Source organism: Cupressus sempervirens, chromosome 5 (assembly GCF_028749045.1).
Source record: "Cupressus sempervirens isolate cs-2001-9-10 chromosome 5, ASM2874904v1, whole genome shotgun sequence".
NCBI classification, from domain to species: Eukaryota; Viridiplantae; Streptophyta; class Pinopsida; order Cupressales; family Cupressaceae; genus Cupressus; species Cupressus sempervirens.
The window spans coordinates 347,488,418-347,503,333 of NC_143122.1; the positions used below are offsets into that span (position 1 = coordinate 347,488,418).

General features: G+C 33.3%; 1 protein-coding gene across 1 annotated transcript; it reads right to left on the reverse strand.

Moving 5' to 3' along the window:
- Positions 1-13,004: 13,004 nt before the first annotated feature.
- Positions 13,005-13,322, reverse strand: LOC149556132 (36.4 kDa proline-rich protein-like). Its single transcript, XM_089829719.1, has one exon. The coding sequence runs from the start codon at positions 13,320-13,322 to the stop codon at positions 13,005-13,007; it is 318 nt and encodes a 105-aa protein (XP_089685845.1).
- Between the last annotated feature and the right edge of the window lie 1,594 nt (positions 13,323-14,916).

Here is a 14,916-nt window from a genome sequence, read left to right on the forward strand (position 1 = left end):
CTTCTATAGGAAGATGTTGCTATCCTAGTGGAACCATGTTCCATCCCTAATGACTGCACCTATTTGTGCCCCAAACCCCTGAGCATCCCCTCAAATGCTACCACTTTATCAATTTTCCCAAAACCAATTTGGCTAGGGGCTATTGTTGGTTCCAATATTCCTAATTCTAATGCAAAATCCACATCCTCCTCAGGACCCACTGGACCCCAGATTTCACTTTTAGATTCAATGGTAGATTTGATCTCTTTAGGTTTCAACCTTAGCCTTGTTGAGATTTATCAAATAAGTCAAACTTATGGACATGAAGAAGATCTAATAGGTGAGATAGTAAATTTGGCATTATTTTCTCAAGCTGATTTTGAACCATCATGTTTTAAAGACACATGTCCTAATAAGGTTTGGATGCAAGAAATGAAAGAAGAGATGGATTCAATTTATAGGAATGAGACGTGGGAGCTTTTATAGCTTCCGCATGAGAAGAAGAAGAATGGAACCTAATGGGTCCAAAATATTAAGTATAACAATCATGGGAGTGATGAAAGATGTATGGCAAGATTATTTGCTAGATGTTTTACTCAAAGGTTTTACATTTATTATGAAGAAAATTTTGCACCAATAGAAAAAAAGAGACTATTAAGATGCTAATCTCTCTTGTAGCTTAGAAGTAATGGAGTATTCATCACATGAATGTGAAAATTACCTTCTTGAATGTGTATTTAGAAGAAGTATATGTGGGGCAACCACAAGGTTTTGAAGTTCCAAGAAAAAAAGATCACATCTAAATGTTGAAGAATGTCTTGTATGGTCTCAAGAAAGAACCATGAGGATAGTATGCTCAAATTCATGGTATTTTCAGTAGAATGACTCCAAAGAAGAAAGAGTAAACCTACCCTTTACTACAAACAAGAATGTAATAAGATTATCACTGTAAGTTTGTATGTTGATGATTTATTATATATGGGTATTTGTTCTAAAATGAAAGATGAATGCAAAGCTGCTATGATGGAAGAGTTTGAGATGAAATATCTAGGTCTCACAAAATATTTTAATGGAATGGAGGTTTATCAAGGCAAACATGATATTTTTATTTGTCAAACAAAGCATGTAAATGATATGTTGAAGAAATTTGATATCGCTAATTGTAAACCTCTATCCACTCCATTTTCTCATGGAGTTGTGTTGTGTAGAGAAGATGGTGTTGAAGTAGTTGATGAGATAGATTATAGAAATATTGTTGGAAGTTTGATGTTTCAAACTCACAAAAGACTTGATATTGATTATTTAGTTTCTCTTATTTCAAGTTACATTAAAAATCCATTAGAGATACATACGAAAGAAGCCAAAAGGATTTTGAGGTATGCAAAAGGAACTATCAATTTTGTTATTTATTACAAGTCTTCTAAAGAATTCAATCTTGTTAGATTTAGTGATTCAGATTGGGAGGTAGTGTGGATGACCGTAAGTCTACATCTAGAAATTATTTCTCTTTTCGTTCTAGTTTGATTACATAGAACTCAATCAAATAAAGCATTATTGCCCTCTCATGCATGAAAACATAGTATGTTGTAGTTAGGTTAGTTGGCTCACAAGCTCTTTGGCTAAAATGAGTTCCAATAGACAACTAGGGAGAAGAAAATTCAGCCTACAATAATTTACTGTGATAATGTAAGTGTTGTTAGGTTAGCAAAAAATCCAATTCATCAAAGTAGGACAAAACATTTTTATTTGAAGTATCATTTCATCTATGAATTAATACAAAAAAAGGAAGTCAAATCGAAACACATAAACACCCAAGATTAGCTAACATATATCTTCACCAAGGAAATTGAAAGTAATAAGTTTTTGGTTCTTCATGATCAAATCATGAGCCCACTCAATATCAAGGGGGAGTATTTTGATAATTGATGATGACGTTGGAAAAAACTAATTTTTTTTCTTAAGAAGTTAATAGTTATCTTTTTAGTTCTTATGTAAATACCAAACGTGCTAAAATATACATAAATTTATGATTTAGTTTTATTTATTTATAGTTTTATTCCTTGGAAAATAAAACTTGTCTAGGTACATGTGTATCTATTTTTTCACCTATTTTTTATGTAAGGGTGTGAATTATTTATATTCAACCTGTAGTAATCATTTTTAGAATAGAACTCCAATAAGATTATAATTTCTAGAATTTTATTTTTCTATAATTCTATAAGGGAATCCTAATTTTTTCTATTATGGCTTCAAATGGAAAGAGATTGTCATGACTTATGTTGGAAATGAGAATAGAGTAACTGAGAGGGGGAGGGGGTGAATCAGTTACTACAAAACTTTCCACAGTCCCTAAGATGTCTGAATATACCCTTGATCTGATTAATATAAAATGCTGAAACTTGATAATGCAGTAAATGATAAATATTAAGAACTGATATGTTATCATGCACAAAGAAATTCAGAAATTAAGAACACAAGAGACACTAGTTTTAACTTGGAAACCCAATATGGGAAAAACCACCAATGTAACTAGATACTATTTTTCACTCTTCTAAAGTGAGCCCTGTTAGGAGCCAACCTTGTTAAAGGTTACAAAAAAACACTGTTAGGTGTGACCTTGTTAAAGGATTTAATCACCCTATTAGGAGTGGCCTTGCTAGAGGTCTTTAGAAAAATTCAACTGAATTGTCACCTTGTTAGAGGATTTATTGAATGGCTATTAAACCAACTCTATTAAGAGATCTTGAATTCACTGTTACAATGGTTAGAAAGCAACAATGAAGTGACCTAATATAATGTGCAACTTATCTTTGCTGATTACAGATCTCTGTTATCCTTGACTGGATCCTTACTGATCAAATACAACTTTATAGCTCCTTCAACACATCTGATCCTTCATCAGACTTTGCTCAACATTCACCTTTTCATACTATAATTTGCATTTATAACTTATTTTTCATAATCACACACACCTTTTATTCATAACTTGAATGACCATATATACCTTTCAGATTATCTTAGTCAGCTCAAATCACTAACTAAACAAACAATTACAACAGTCGGCTAGAAGTAATTAATTAGCAAATCCCTATACTAGTCGACCTTGCACGGTGAAATTTGTTCAGAAAATAATTCCTGTGTTAACCGATTGAGCTCAGTTAATACAACGAACTTCGTGACAATCCTTCAATCGCCGAAAGAACTCGGTAAGTACTAAGTTTCCTGAGATAATCGAGTGAGCTCGGTGGAAACTACCCTTTGGAGATCGAGTGAAGCTCGGTTAACAATAACTTCTCCATGATTCCTTTGATGACCGAGTGAGCTCGGTGGAAACTACCCTTTGGAGACTAAGTGAAGCTTGGTTAACACTAACTTCCACGTTTCCTTCGTTGATCGAGTGAGCTCAGTGGAAACTACCCTTTTGAGACCAAGTTAGCTCAGTTAACACTGTCTTCCACATTTCCTTCGATGACCGAGTGAGCTCAGTTGGCACTATAAATTGTATTACAGACTATCTAAGCTTAGTGAACTTGAGACTAATGACTGATATGACATTTGTGTTACATCAAGGACAACATTATCCAACAATCTCCCTCTTTGGAATTGATGGCAACACAACATGTCATAATAGAATGAAATTTTGAAAATAAGTCCAACAAGATAACAGACTTCTCCCTCCTTCAATAATCTCCCTTTGTTAAGGGACTTCATGGCAAACTATTCAAATCTCACAAATTTCAGAAAGATATGACAATAAATCTCTCCCTCTTTGACAACACATGCCAAAGAAAAAAAAAGTTAAGTGAATTGTAATGTACCTTTAGTACTGATTCATATGAAATGATTTCTAATTAAACTACATCAACAGATAGATCTTCAATCTTGTATGCATTGATGCATCACTATAACTTATTTTTAGTGGATTTCAGATAGGGGAATGACCCCTAACTTACCTTTGAGATACAAAAATGCATCCTTAGGTAAAGGCTTTGTGAATATGTCAACAATTTGTTCCTTTGTATGGACATATTCCAATATAATCTCTTTGTCTTGCACCAATTCTCTGACAAAATGATATTTTATTGCAATATTCTTGGTCTTGGAATGCATCACTGGATTCTTAGATATGTTGATTGCACTAGTATTGTCATAGAACATGACAACTGGTTCTTTGATTTCCATTTTCATTCCTTGCAATAACTGCTTAAACCAGACAATATTTGAATAGTTTACTACTATAGCAACATACTTTGCCTCTTCTGTAGATTGGGATGTACAATTCTGCTTTTTGCTTGTCCAAGAAACCAATCTTTTTCCAAGAAAGAATGCTCCTCCACTTGTTCTTTTTCTGTCATCATGGTTTTTTGCCCAATCAACATCAGTAAACACTTTCAAATCCAAATTACCTCCAAATTTGTACCATAAGCCATAATCTTCAGTTCCTTTCAAATATCTCATTATTCTTTTGATTGCCATCAGGTGAGTTTCTCTTGGATTTGCTAAAAATCTTGCAACAATACCAACTGCAAGGGCAATATCTAGCCGAGTATGAACTATGTATTGCAACTTTCCAATCATAGATCTATACAATGTTTGATCTACCTCTTTGGATTCATCATCTTTGGTAAGTTTCAATCCAGTACACATAGGAGTTCCAGCAGGTTTACAGTCCTCCATACCAAACGTTTTCAATATCTCCTTGATGTATTTTGATTGAGTGATGTAGATGCCATTTTTTTTTTTTTGAATTTGAAGACCAACAAAATTTTTTATTTCACCAAACATAGACATTTCAAATTCCTTTTTCATTTGTTCTAAAAATTCTTTGCAAAGATCATCATGCCCTGTGAAAATAGTATCATCTACAAATATTTCTACCAAGACAATCTTATTATCTGGTCCTTCCTTTATATACAAGCTACTATTATCATTAGTTCTTTGAAAACCAATTTGAATAAGATAGTTATGCAATCTTTCATACCATGCTCTAGGGGCTTGTTTCAGACCATACAGTGCCTTCTGTAATTTGCAGACCATGTTCTTTTTATCTGGATCAACAAAACCTTCAGGTTGTTCAATGTAAACCTCTTCATCCAGTATTCCATTGAGGAATTCTGACTTGACATCCATCTGATAAACTTTGAATCCTTTGTGAGCAGCATATGCAAGTAAGGTTCTGACTCCTTCCAATCTTGCAATAGGAGAAAAAGTTTCTCCATAATCTATGCCTTCTTCTTGAGAGTATCCTTTTCATACCAATCTGGCTTTATTTCTGGATACCTTACCATCTTCAATCAACTTGTTTCTGAATACCCACTTGGTTCTGATTACATTCTTATTTTTAGGCCTGGGTATAAGAGTCCATGTCTTGTTCTTCTCTATCTGTTCCATTTCCTCGTTCATTGTCTCAATCCAACTATCATTTGCCAATGCATCTTTAATGCTTCTAGGTTCAAAATCAGCAAGTAAAAAAGTATTTTTCAGCTTGCTTCTTGTCAAGGTTCTTTCAGATTTGTCTCCAATGATCTGATCTGATGCATGATGTCTTCTGACATATTTAGCTAATACAGGTTCTTTGCCTCTTGAATGAGTTTCATTGCTATCTCCTTGTGCTTCAATTTCATGTTCAGGTTGTTCTGGCTTTGTAAGAATTGGCTCGGGTGCTTCAGACTCGGTAGGCACTTGCTCGGTAATGTCTGAGTGTTGCTGTGGCTCGGTTTGAACTTTTTGCAACTCGGTTACTGATGACTCGAGAGTTCGGGATTCTTGAGTGAACAGTATACTTGGTATAGTATCTGGTTCAATGTAAACAAATCTTTTGTAATCTTCAGGTACCTTTTTGCTTTCTTCTTCAGATTTGTTTGCAAACTCATCAACTTTCACATGTGCACTTTCTATGACTTTGTGAGTGGATAGATTTAAACATCTATATTCTTTGCTTTTGCAAGAATATCCTAAAAATATTCTTTCATCACCTTTTACATCAAATTTTCCTTTTCTAGATTCTTTCAAAATATAACATTTTCTTCCAAATACTTTCAGATAACTTACATTGGGTTTGTAGCCATACCATAATTCATAGGGAGTTTTGAATGAGTCCTTCTTCAACTGTACTCGATTTAAGGTATGAACTGCAGTGCTGATGGCTTCCTTTCAGTATTTGATAGCAATGTTCTTTTCTATCATCAAGGTTCTTGCACAATCCATGATGGATCTGTTTCTTCTTTCAGCTATTCCATTTTGTTCAGGAGTTCCTGGTGTTGAGACCTGTCTTTTAATACCTTTTTCAATGCAGAAGTTGTTGAATTCATGTGAGATGAATTCACCACTTATATCTGACCTTAAGCATTTAATTCTTTTTCCTATTTCTTTTTCTACTCTTGCTAAATACCATTTGAATTTCTCAAATGCTTCTGATTTATTCCTTAGATACATGACAATCATCATTCTTGAGTAGTCATCAACAAAAAGAATGAAAAAGTTTTCTCTAGTATAGCTTTCTATTCCAATGGGTCCACATAAATTAGTATGCACAATCTCTAATATATCTTCAGACTGATAGTTCTTACATTTAAAACTAGTCTTTCCCATTTTACCAATCTGACAATTCTTGCATAGACCAACCTCAGGTTTCTTAATGTTAGGAATGCCTCTTACTTTCTTGAATTTGCTTATTTTTACTAGATTATAAAAATTGACATGACACAACCTTTTATGCCATAACCAACTTTCTTCAATTTGAGCAATAAAACATGAGCATTCACCAAGTTCTAGATAGAACAAGTTACCTTTAGTTTGGGTGCCAGATCCTATTAGCTTTCCTTGCTCATTCAATAGTCCTTCCTTTCCATGCATGAATTCCACCTTGAATTTAGTATTGAGTAACTGTGCCACACTTAGAAAATTATGTTTAAGACCTTCAACCCAATAGGCATTATTACATACAAGTTCTTTGATTAGACAGATTCTTCCTCTTCCTTTTATGAGATGAGGTTCATTATTACCAAAGCTTACACTGCCATCATCATAGTCTTCAAACTGATCAAACTTAGTTTTATCACTAGTCATCTGATGTGAGAAACCACTATCGATAATCCATGTATCATTCTTACTTATATGAGAAACAAGTGACATTTTATCTTTCTCATCACTGTCAGAATCATCTTTAACGACAATATAAACAATTTCATCCTCACTATTATTAGAATCTTTAGAATTTTCAGCCATGAAGCATGATTTCTTACCTTTGTTCTGGGATGATTTGAAGTCTTTCTTGCCATTCCATTTGTAATCTTTCTTTTCATCATTGTTTTGCTTGTTTGGACACCTTGCTGCAATATGACCAATTTCTTCACAAGAAAAATAGATTAGAGGAACTTTACCTTTGTATTTTCCTCTGCCTCTAGAATATTTCCTTGCTAGTAGAGCGTCAATCACTTCGAGGTCACTGTCTGAACTTTGGCTTGATTCATTTTCATTTTCTGACTGAGATTCCTTCTTCTTTTTATTTTTCTCCTTGAGTGAGAGCTTGGCTTGAAATGCTGATTCAATGTTCTTGGAGGCTGGAACATAGTTGTCAAAGTTATCTAGTTCAAATGCAGTTAGTCTTCCAACTATGGCCTCAAGATTTATCTGATGATTTGCTTCACATCTTCTTTCCTGAATTGCAGAAACTCTGATTGCATAAACAAGAAGCAAGGTTCTGAGAACTTTGCTTATAACTGTTTCTCCTTTGATATCACCTCTAGATGCTCTAATTGCACTCACACATGCTTTACCTCTTTCAACATACTTTGCAATGTTTTCATCCTCTCTCATCCTCATTTGATCAAATTGTCCTCTTAGACTTTCTGGTTTTGCTCTTCTCACATTATCATCTCCTCCATAGATCTCTTTTAGCTTGTTCCACATCTCAAAGGCAGTTTTGCAGTCCTTAATGTCATCAAATTCTTCATAACTAAGAGCAGATGCTATGTCTATCATCGTATTTTTGTGAGTCTTCTTTTCAACAATGTCATTGACAGTCAATGTGCCAAGAGGTTCTTCATATTTTTCTTCAAGGTATTTTAGTCCAGTATCACCAACAGTAGCCAGATGAAGTCTCATCAATCCTTGCCATGTGGAGAAGTTATCTTTGTTGAGTTTTGGAATTTCTCTTTTGTAAGACATCTTGATCTTTGGCTTAGATCCTTGAAATCTTTTCTTGCAAGCACCAAAAGCTCTGATACCAATTGTTGGAAATGAGAATAGAGTAACTGAGAGGGGGAGGGGGTGAATGAGTTACTACAAAAATTTCCACAGTCCCTAAGATGTCTGAGTATACCCTTGATTTGATTAATATAAAATGCTAAAACTTGATAATGTAGCAAATGATAAATATTAAGAACTGATATGTTATCATGCACATAGCAATTCAAAAATTAAGAACACAAGAGACACCAATTTTAACATCAAAACCCAATATGGGAAAAACCACCAATGTAACTAGATACTATTTTTCACTCTTCTGAAGTGAGCCTTGTTAGGAGCCAACCATGTTAAAGGTTAAAAAACACACTGTTAGGTGTGACCCTATTAAAGGATTTAATCACCCTGTTAGGAGTGGCCTTGCTAGAGGTCTTTAGAAAAATTTAACTGAACTATCACCTTGTTAGAGGATTTATTGATTGGCTATTAAACCAACTCTATTAAGAGATTTTGAATTCACTATTACAATGGTTAGAAAGCAACAATGAAGTGACCTGATATAATGTGCAACTTATCTTTCCTGATTATAGATCTTTGTTATGCTTGATTGGATCCTTACTGATCAAATACAACTTTACAGCTCCTTCAACACATTTGATCCTTCATTAGATTTTTCTCAACATTCTCCTTTTCATACTATAATTCGCATTCATAACTTCTTTTTCATAATCACACACACCTTTTAATTCATAACTTGAATGACCATATATACCTTTCAGATTATCTTAGTCGACTCAAATCACTGACTAAACAAACAATTACAATAGTCAACTAGAAGTAATTAATTAGCAAATCCCTATACTAGCTGACCCTACACGGTGAACTTTGTTCTAAAAATAATTCCTGTGTTAACCAACTGAGCTCGATTAATACAATGAACTTCGTGACAATCCTTCAATCGCTAGGAGAACTCTGTAAGTACTCAGTTTCCTGAGATAACCGAGTGAGCTCGGTGGAAGCTACCCTTTGGAGACTGAGTGAAGCTCAGTTAACACTGACTTCTCCATGATTCCCTTGATGACCGAGTGAGCTCGGTGGAAACTACCCTTTGGAGACTGAGTGAAGCTCAATTAACACTGACTTCCACATTTCCTTCGTTGATCGAGTGAGCTTGGTGGAAACTACCCTTTGGAGATCGAGTTAGCTCGGTTAACACTGTCTTCCACATTTCCTTCAATGACCGAGTGAGCTCGGTTGACACGGTAGATTTCATTGTAGACTGTCTGAGCTCAGTGAACTTGAGAGTAATGACTGATATGACATTTGTGTGACATAAAGGACAACATTATCCAATAGACTTCCTCCACATGTCTAGAGCACAAAAAAACACAACCAAAATGTGAAATCACTAGGACTAATTTCATCCCATAAAACTATAGAGCTAGTTTTGATCCTCAACTAGTTCACTAATATTGGGATCTTGTACATTTATCTTAATATTGTTACTTTTGAATTCTATGTAAATGATTATTGAAGGAAAAATATTAAATTTTCATGGTATGAAATTTGAAATAGATATTTTATATACACTATGCTTGATAAATGTAACTCACTAACCATTGTATATGTGTTCATTCATCTAAAAATCACTGATGTATTCCTTAGTTGATTGAGTTGCTTAGTTCCTTGATTATGAATATCAATTCATTTCTAAATTTATATTTATAATTGTATTTAATTTGAAGAGGAAAAATTGATGCACATCTTGTATTTGAAAGAATTTCAATAACCCAGGGGAAGGAACCAACACTAGTCAGTCGAGCTACATGGTAATGCAAGGGGTTGAGTAACCTAGTCAACACAACAAGGCTTAGCAAGGGTCAGAGTCAAGTCACTCAGTCAATACATGAACCAAGTTGATTGGGCAATAAGGAACAAGTTATTTGGTCAAAAAAACTTGACTAAAAATATAAGCTGAGGCAAGACTAAGTAAAGTTAACACTTAACTAGGGAACGTGTTCACCCACAAATGAAAACTTCATTCCAAAAAAAGAGCACAAGCAAGAATAGATATTTCTTCTCAATTTTTCTAAACCACTAAATGCACAATGGAATATATAAATGTAGACAAGATCAAACACGATACATTGAAGATGGGCAAGTTTGGTTGCTTGCTTTCTATCAACTGTATGAAACTATTACAAATCTAGAGAGTAAAACTACAAACCCAAAAAAAAAAAAATTTCTAAATTCAAAAAATACTTATGAAAATGTATGGTTGCATACAATAAGCCTAGACAAATCACAACTCATATAGGACAAACTTTCACTTTCACAAAATTTAGAAAATATTTACTTATGTTGCTAAATTCTAATAAAAAATTTCATCTATTGGTTCTCTACTAAACTCTTTTGAAGCACTTAGAATGTATGAGATTTATTAGACTCATCTAATGGAATGAAATATTCCTTCCTTTTATCATTTTTATACTAACAAAAATTTCCTCCTTATTTTTTGAATTTGAAAGTACCTACCCACAATAAATGCCTTCACTATTGGGGCAACAATGTTAGAGGAAATATGAGGAACTCAATCTTTGATAAGTAATTAATAAAAAATTTTGAGGGACAAACCAAGTACCTCAAAAATTCCAACACTGCCCCTTTTTCCCAAGCCAATAATAGAAGGATCACTACTGATCCAAATCAACTATGCTTAGACTTCTTAGGTGTATGAAACTTGCTATGTCTAATGGTTTAGTGAATATGTCCCCTATCTACTACTCAAAATTACAATACTCTATCTTAATTTAACCATTTTAAACCAACTCTATAATGAAATGATATCTTATTTTAATATGCTTTGTTCTTCCATGAAAGACTGGATTCTTTGACAAAGCTATTGAAGAAATGTTTTCACAATAGATTGTGGTTCCATCATTTTATTTTTCTTTCAAATCTCCCAAGATTCTTCTCATCTAAATAGATTGACATGATGATACATTTTCTGCTATGTATTTGGCCTCTTTTATAGACTAAGCAACAATTGGTTTCTTCTTGGATGCCCATGAAATTTCACCCAAAACCATATGGAATACATAACCAAATGTGCTCTTCTGATTGTCCAAACTTCCAGCCCAAACACTATCTATATAACCAACTAGCCCAAACTTATTTTCAATGGTATTCAAATTACCAAATTCTTTGGTACCATTCACATACCTCAGGATTGTCTTTCCTACTTACCAATGGGAATCTTTTGGAGTTTCCATAAATCTAGAAATTAAAATTGTTGCATGCATTATATCAGGTTGAGTTTCTATCAAATATATCAATTTTCCAACCATAATTCTATACAATATTATGTATTAGCTAGAGCTATTATGTTGCATGTGTGCTCACAATTGTATTAGATCCATTTGATGCATTAGGAATAGGTTGTTAAACTTCCTAGGAACAATTGGGGGATTTTTCATGTCAAGAAGAACCGCATAGGAGATAACCACTATTTAGTTGGGTGGAATAAAGTTTCTAGAAAACACTTCCATCTTCTAATAGTAGATGGTTATTTTTTGATGGTTATGGAGATAGAGATGCATGAAAATGGATAGGTTGATGGCATATTTATTTCAAGAATTATTACTGGACCTCACTGAAGTATTCATTGATGTATGTTTTATTTGTTGTTCAATATTTTTCATCAACACCCTTATATTTCTCTTTGATTTTTGGCATACTCAAGATGTATGGTTATGTATGATTGATTCTTATGAGCTAATGTAGTTCAACAAGGAGTTTGATTTACTTGATGTGTTTTTTCATTAGTGTACTCATGTGATGATGTTATGTGTTCAACAAGTCGATAGACACTTTCTATACTAGATGTAATATATTACACCTTTTTAAATGAACATGTTCAAAATCATATATACATTTCTTAACTATGGAAAGATAAGACTAAGTGTTATATCGATATTAGCTTCATTGTTTGAGTTTTGTGAAATTCTTGTGAATTTATTATTTGGTATATTAGAGAAAATGGTGACCATTACACATAGAAATAAATACCATTAATTTAAAAAAAAGAATTTTAATTTTAATTTTTCACTAGAAGATAGATTTGAATTGAACAAAACTTGACGATGAACAAGATAATGAATGAAGTGAATAAACTAGAATATATAAATAATTTTAGTAAAGACAATGTAATTCAATTCTCAATAGTTTTATATTTGTAAAATAAAGATAAGCATAAGATATATATATATATATATATATAATTCATACATACTATTAGATTACATCAATAACTACTAATTAAACACATGTAACCAAATAATCTTATAATCTTCTTCAAATATATAATATCAACTTTGGTTCAGTAGTTTCTTATTCTTATATTTATCATTTACTAGATCACTCACAAAATTATAAAATCTATTTGGTACTCCTAAAATATCCTTCACTTTCACAAAACATATATTTAAAATTATATAAAATTGAAACAAAAAACCCCTTTCGTAATTACATAGAAAGGAATGAGACTTTTGTAATCAGTTAATAATATTTCAAATGAAATAAATATGATAGCAAAGTAGCCCTACACTTATAAGAACGTGATTCATATTATTGCCTGTTACATATATTTGCATTTCCAGAAATGATATTACAGAATAAGACATGAGCAATCTAGCGATCCCCTATAGTCTATCCATCCTTTCTAAAGGCATAGGAGTACTGAATATAGGCTACAAACCAAACTAGCGGATAACCGCTTTATTCTAGCTAGCCAATATGGAGTGTAACAATAGCAAACACAAAACAATCAAACCAGCATATTACATATGAGGGCATTTGAATCCAGGAGGAACGGTCATTCCACAGGAAGCAACAAAGCTGAGTGCCACAGGAAGAAGAACATTGATGTTGAGAAGCTTAACCCTAATTGTTGTACACAAACACAGCGCTGCCTCTAATTCCAACACTCCTTGAATGAGGGGACAGCACTTGTTTACGACAGGATGTCCTACACCAACATGAACAAGTCCATTCAACAAATCAACACAAGCTCCAAGTTTCAAAACATCAAGTGGGCATTTTGCTGAAGTAGTATTTGATGGAGTGGGAGGACATTGAGTGGGAGCTCCATTTCCCATTGTTACTTGCATGATGGCTGCCACCTCCACCATAACAATCAACACCATTGTTGCCGCTCTTTTCATCATCATTGTTTTACTTTCTCAGAAAAATGAAATAGCAATGCAATTAGTGAGCACCGTTATTGTGTTTATTGGGGATTTGTACCCTGCATTTATAGGCGTTGGATCTCTGTCGGTGAATGAATGTGATTCACCGGTGATACAATAATTAGGGCTGCTTGTGAACTCTATAAATATTCAAACTTCTTTCGCTCAGGCCACCGTACATTACAATATTAACAGAGAACGCATGCTTCCCTGTATGTTTACCTACTTTTATTCAAGATGATGGTTTATGCAATGTGCTGTTAGCAATATTATCGTTTATAAGACAGTGAAGCAAAGACTGCTTAGCATCCATCTTCATTCATTCGTGTACAATATGCACCAACATTTATGATGTAGATACTTTTATTTTCATGCACGCCAAAAATTTCTTGATAGAAGAATAATAAGAAACATGCTGGTTACTGCGTTGTCTAGTAGGACTGGTCTCGGCTCCATCGTCTCTTCCCGACTCCAACTTGACAATTCCCTAGACCAAAATAAAGACTGGTTGGACATAAAGTTGGGCATACGCACTGAAAAAACAAAAATTAGTGAACACATTGAGATTAATTAAATGAGTTCAGCTTAGGACAGAAAAATCTTCTGTGTTTTCACCGATTACTGTCACCTGTTCTCAATAAATGGAAAAGGGTAATGTACTTATCTGGTGGAACAGAGCATCTTATAGAAAATATTTACATAAATACGCACTTTGAAAGGTGCTACGGGTTAGGGCAATTCTTTTATGTATATCAAATGTTGTAACTTTAGTATTGATATGTAAAGTTTTCTCATAATATTTTGTGTTCCTAATAAAATAATGGTACGATAATTTTTATCTTTATTATTTTTGCATTTTTGCACTTTTTTTTCCTCCATAATGAACTTTATAGGCTTTCGGTTAAAATGACTTGTGCTTTGATTATCTTTGTCCAAAAGAATGGACCCTACAAGAACATTGACATTGTTACTAATGAAGTACAAATCATTGTAGTGGTTTCCATTATGATATGAGACATTGAGAATGGGAGTGTCTAAGCTATCAAAATTGTAGATCTGGGATCATGTGTCCTTCAAGTGGTGCACATGAATGTCAATTTGATGGAGGTTGCATAAATCTCACAATGGTCTATCTAAGTTCCATCTTTTGCCATTTTTTTATTGTATTCTTTAAAATTCATTTTGTCTTTATGAGAAAAGAAAGGCTCAATGTCTAAACAATGCTCCATAATGTACTCCACTACCATACAATGATACTTTCAATGTTGGTCCATGTACATGTACTAATGAATAAGTCCTAAGGCCAATTCCAATGGTGGTTACTATATAAAATTGACCTATTATTTTTATTTTTATTATTAATTTATTTTTAGCTAACCAAGAAATATGTATATAGAAAAGGTAAATTCTAAGGCTAAACAATACTAATTCTTTAACCATATTTAGATTCCTAATACATGGTAATCTTAGTAAACTAGATCAATTTGTCTCACTTAAATCCTAG

What these genes read in the sequence shown, in the direction of transcription:
- LOC149556132 (XM_089829719.1), bottom strand. Translation starts at nt 13,322, where the DNA reads ATGGGAAATGGAGCTCCCACTCAATGTCCTCCCACTCCATCAAATACT.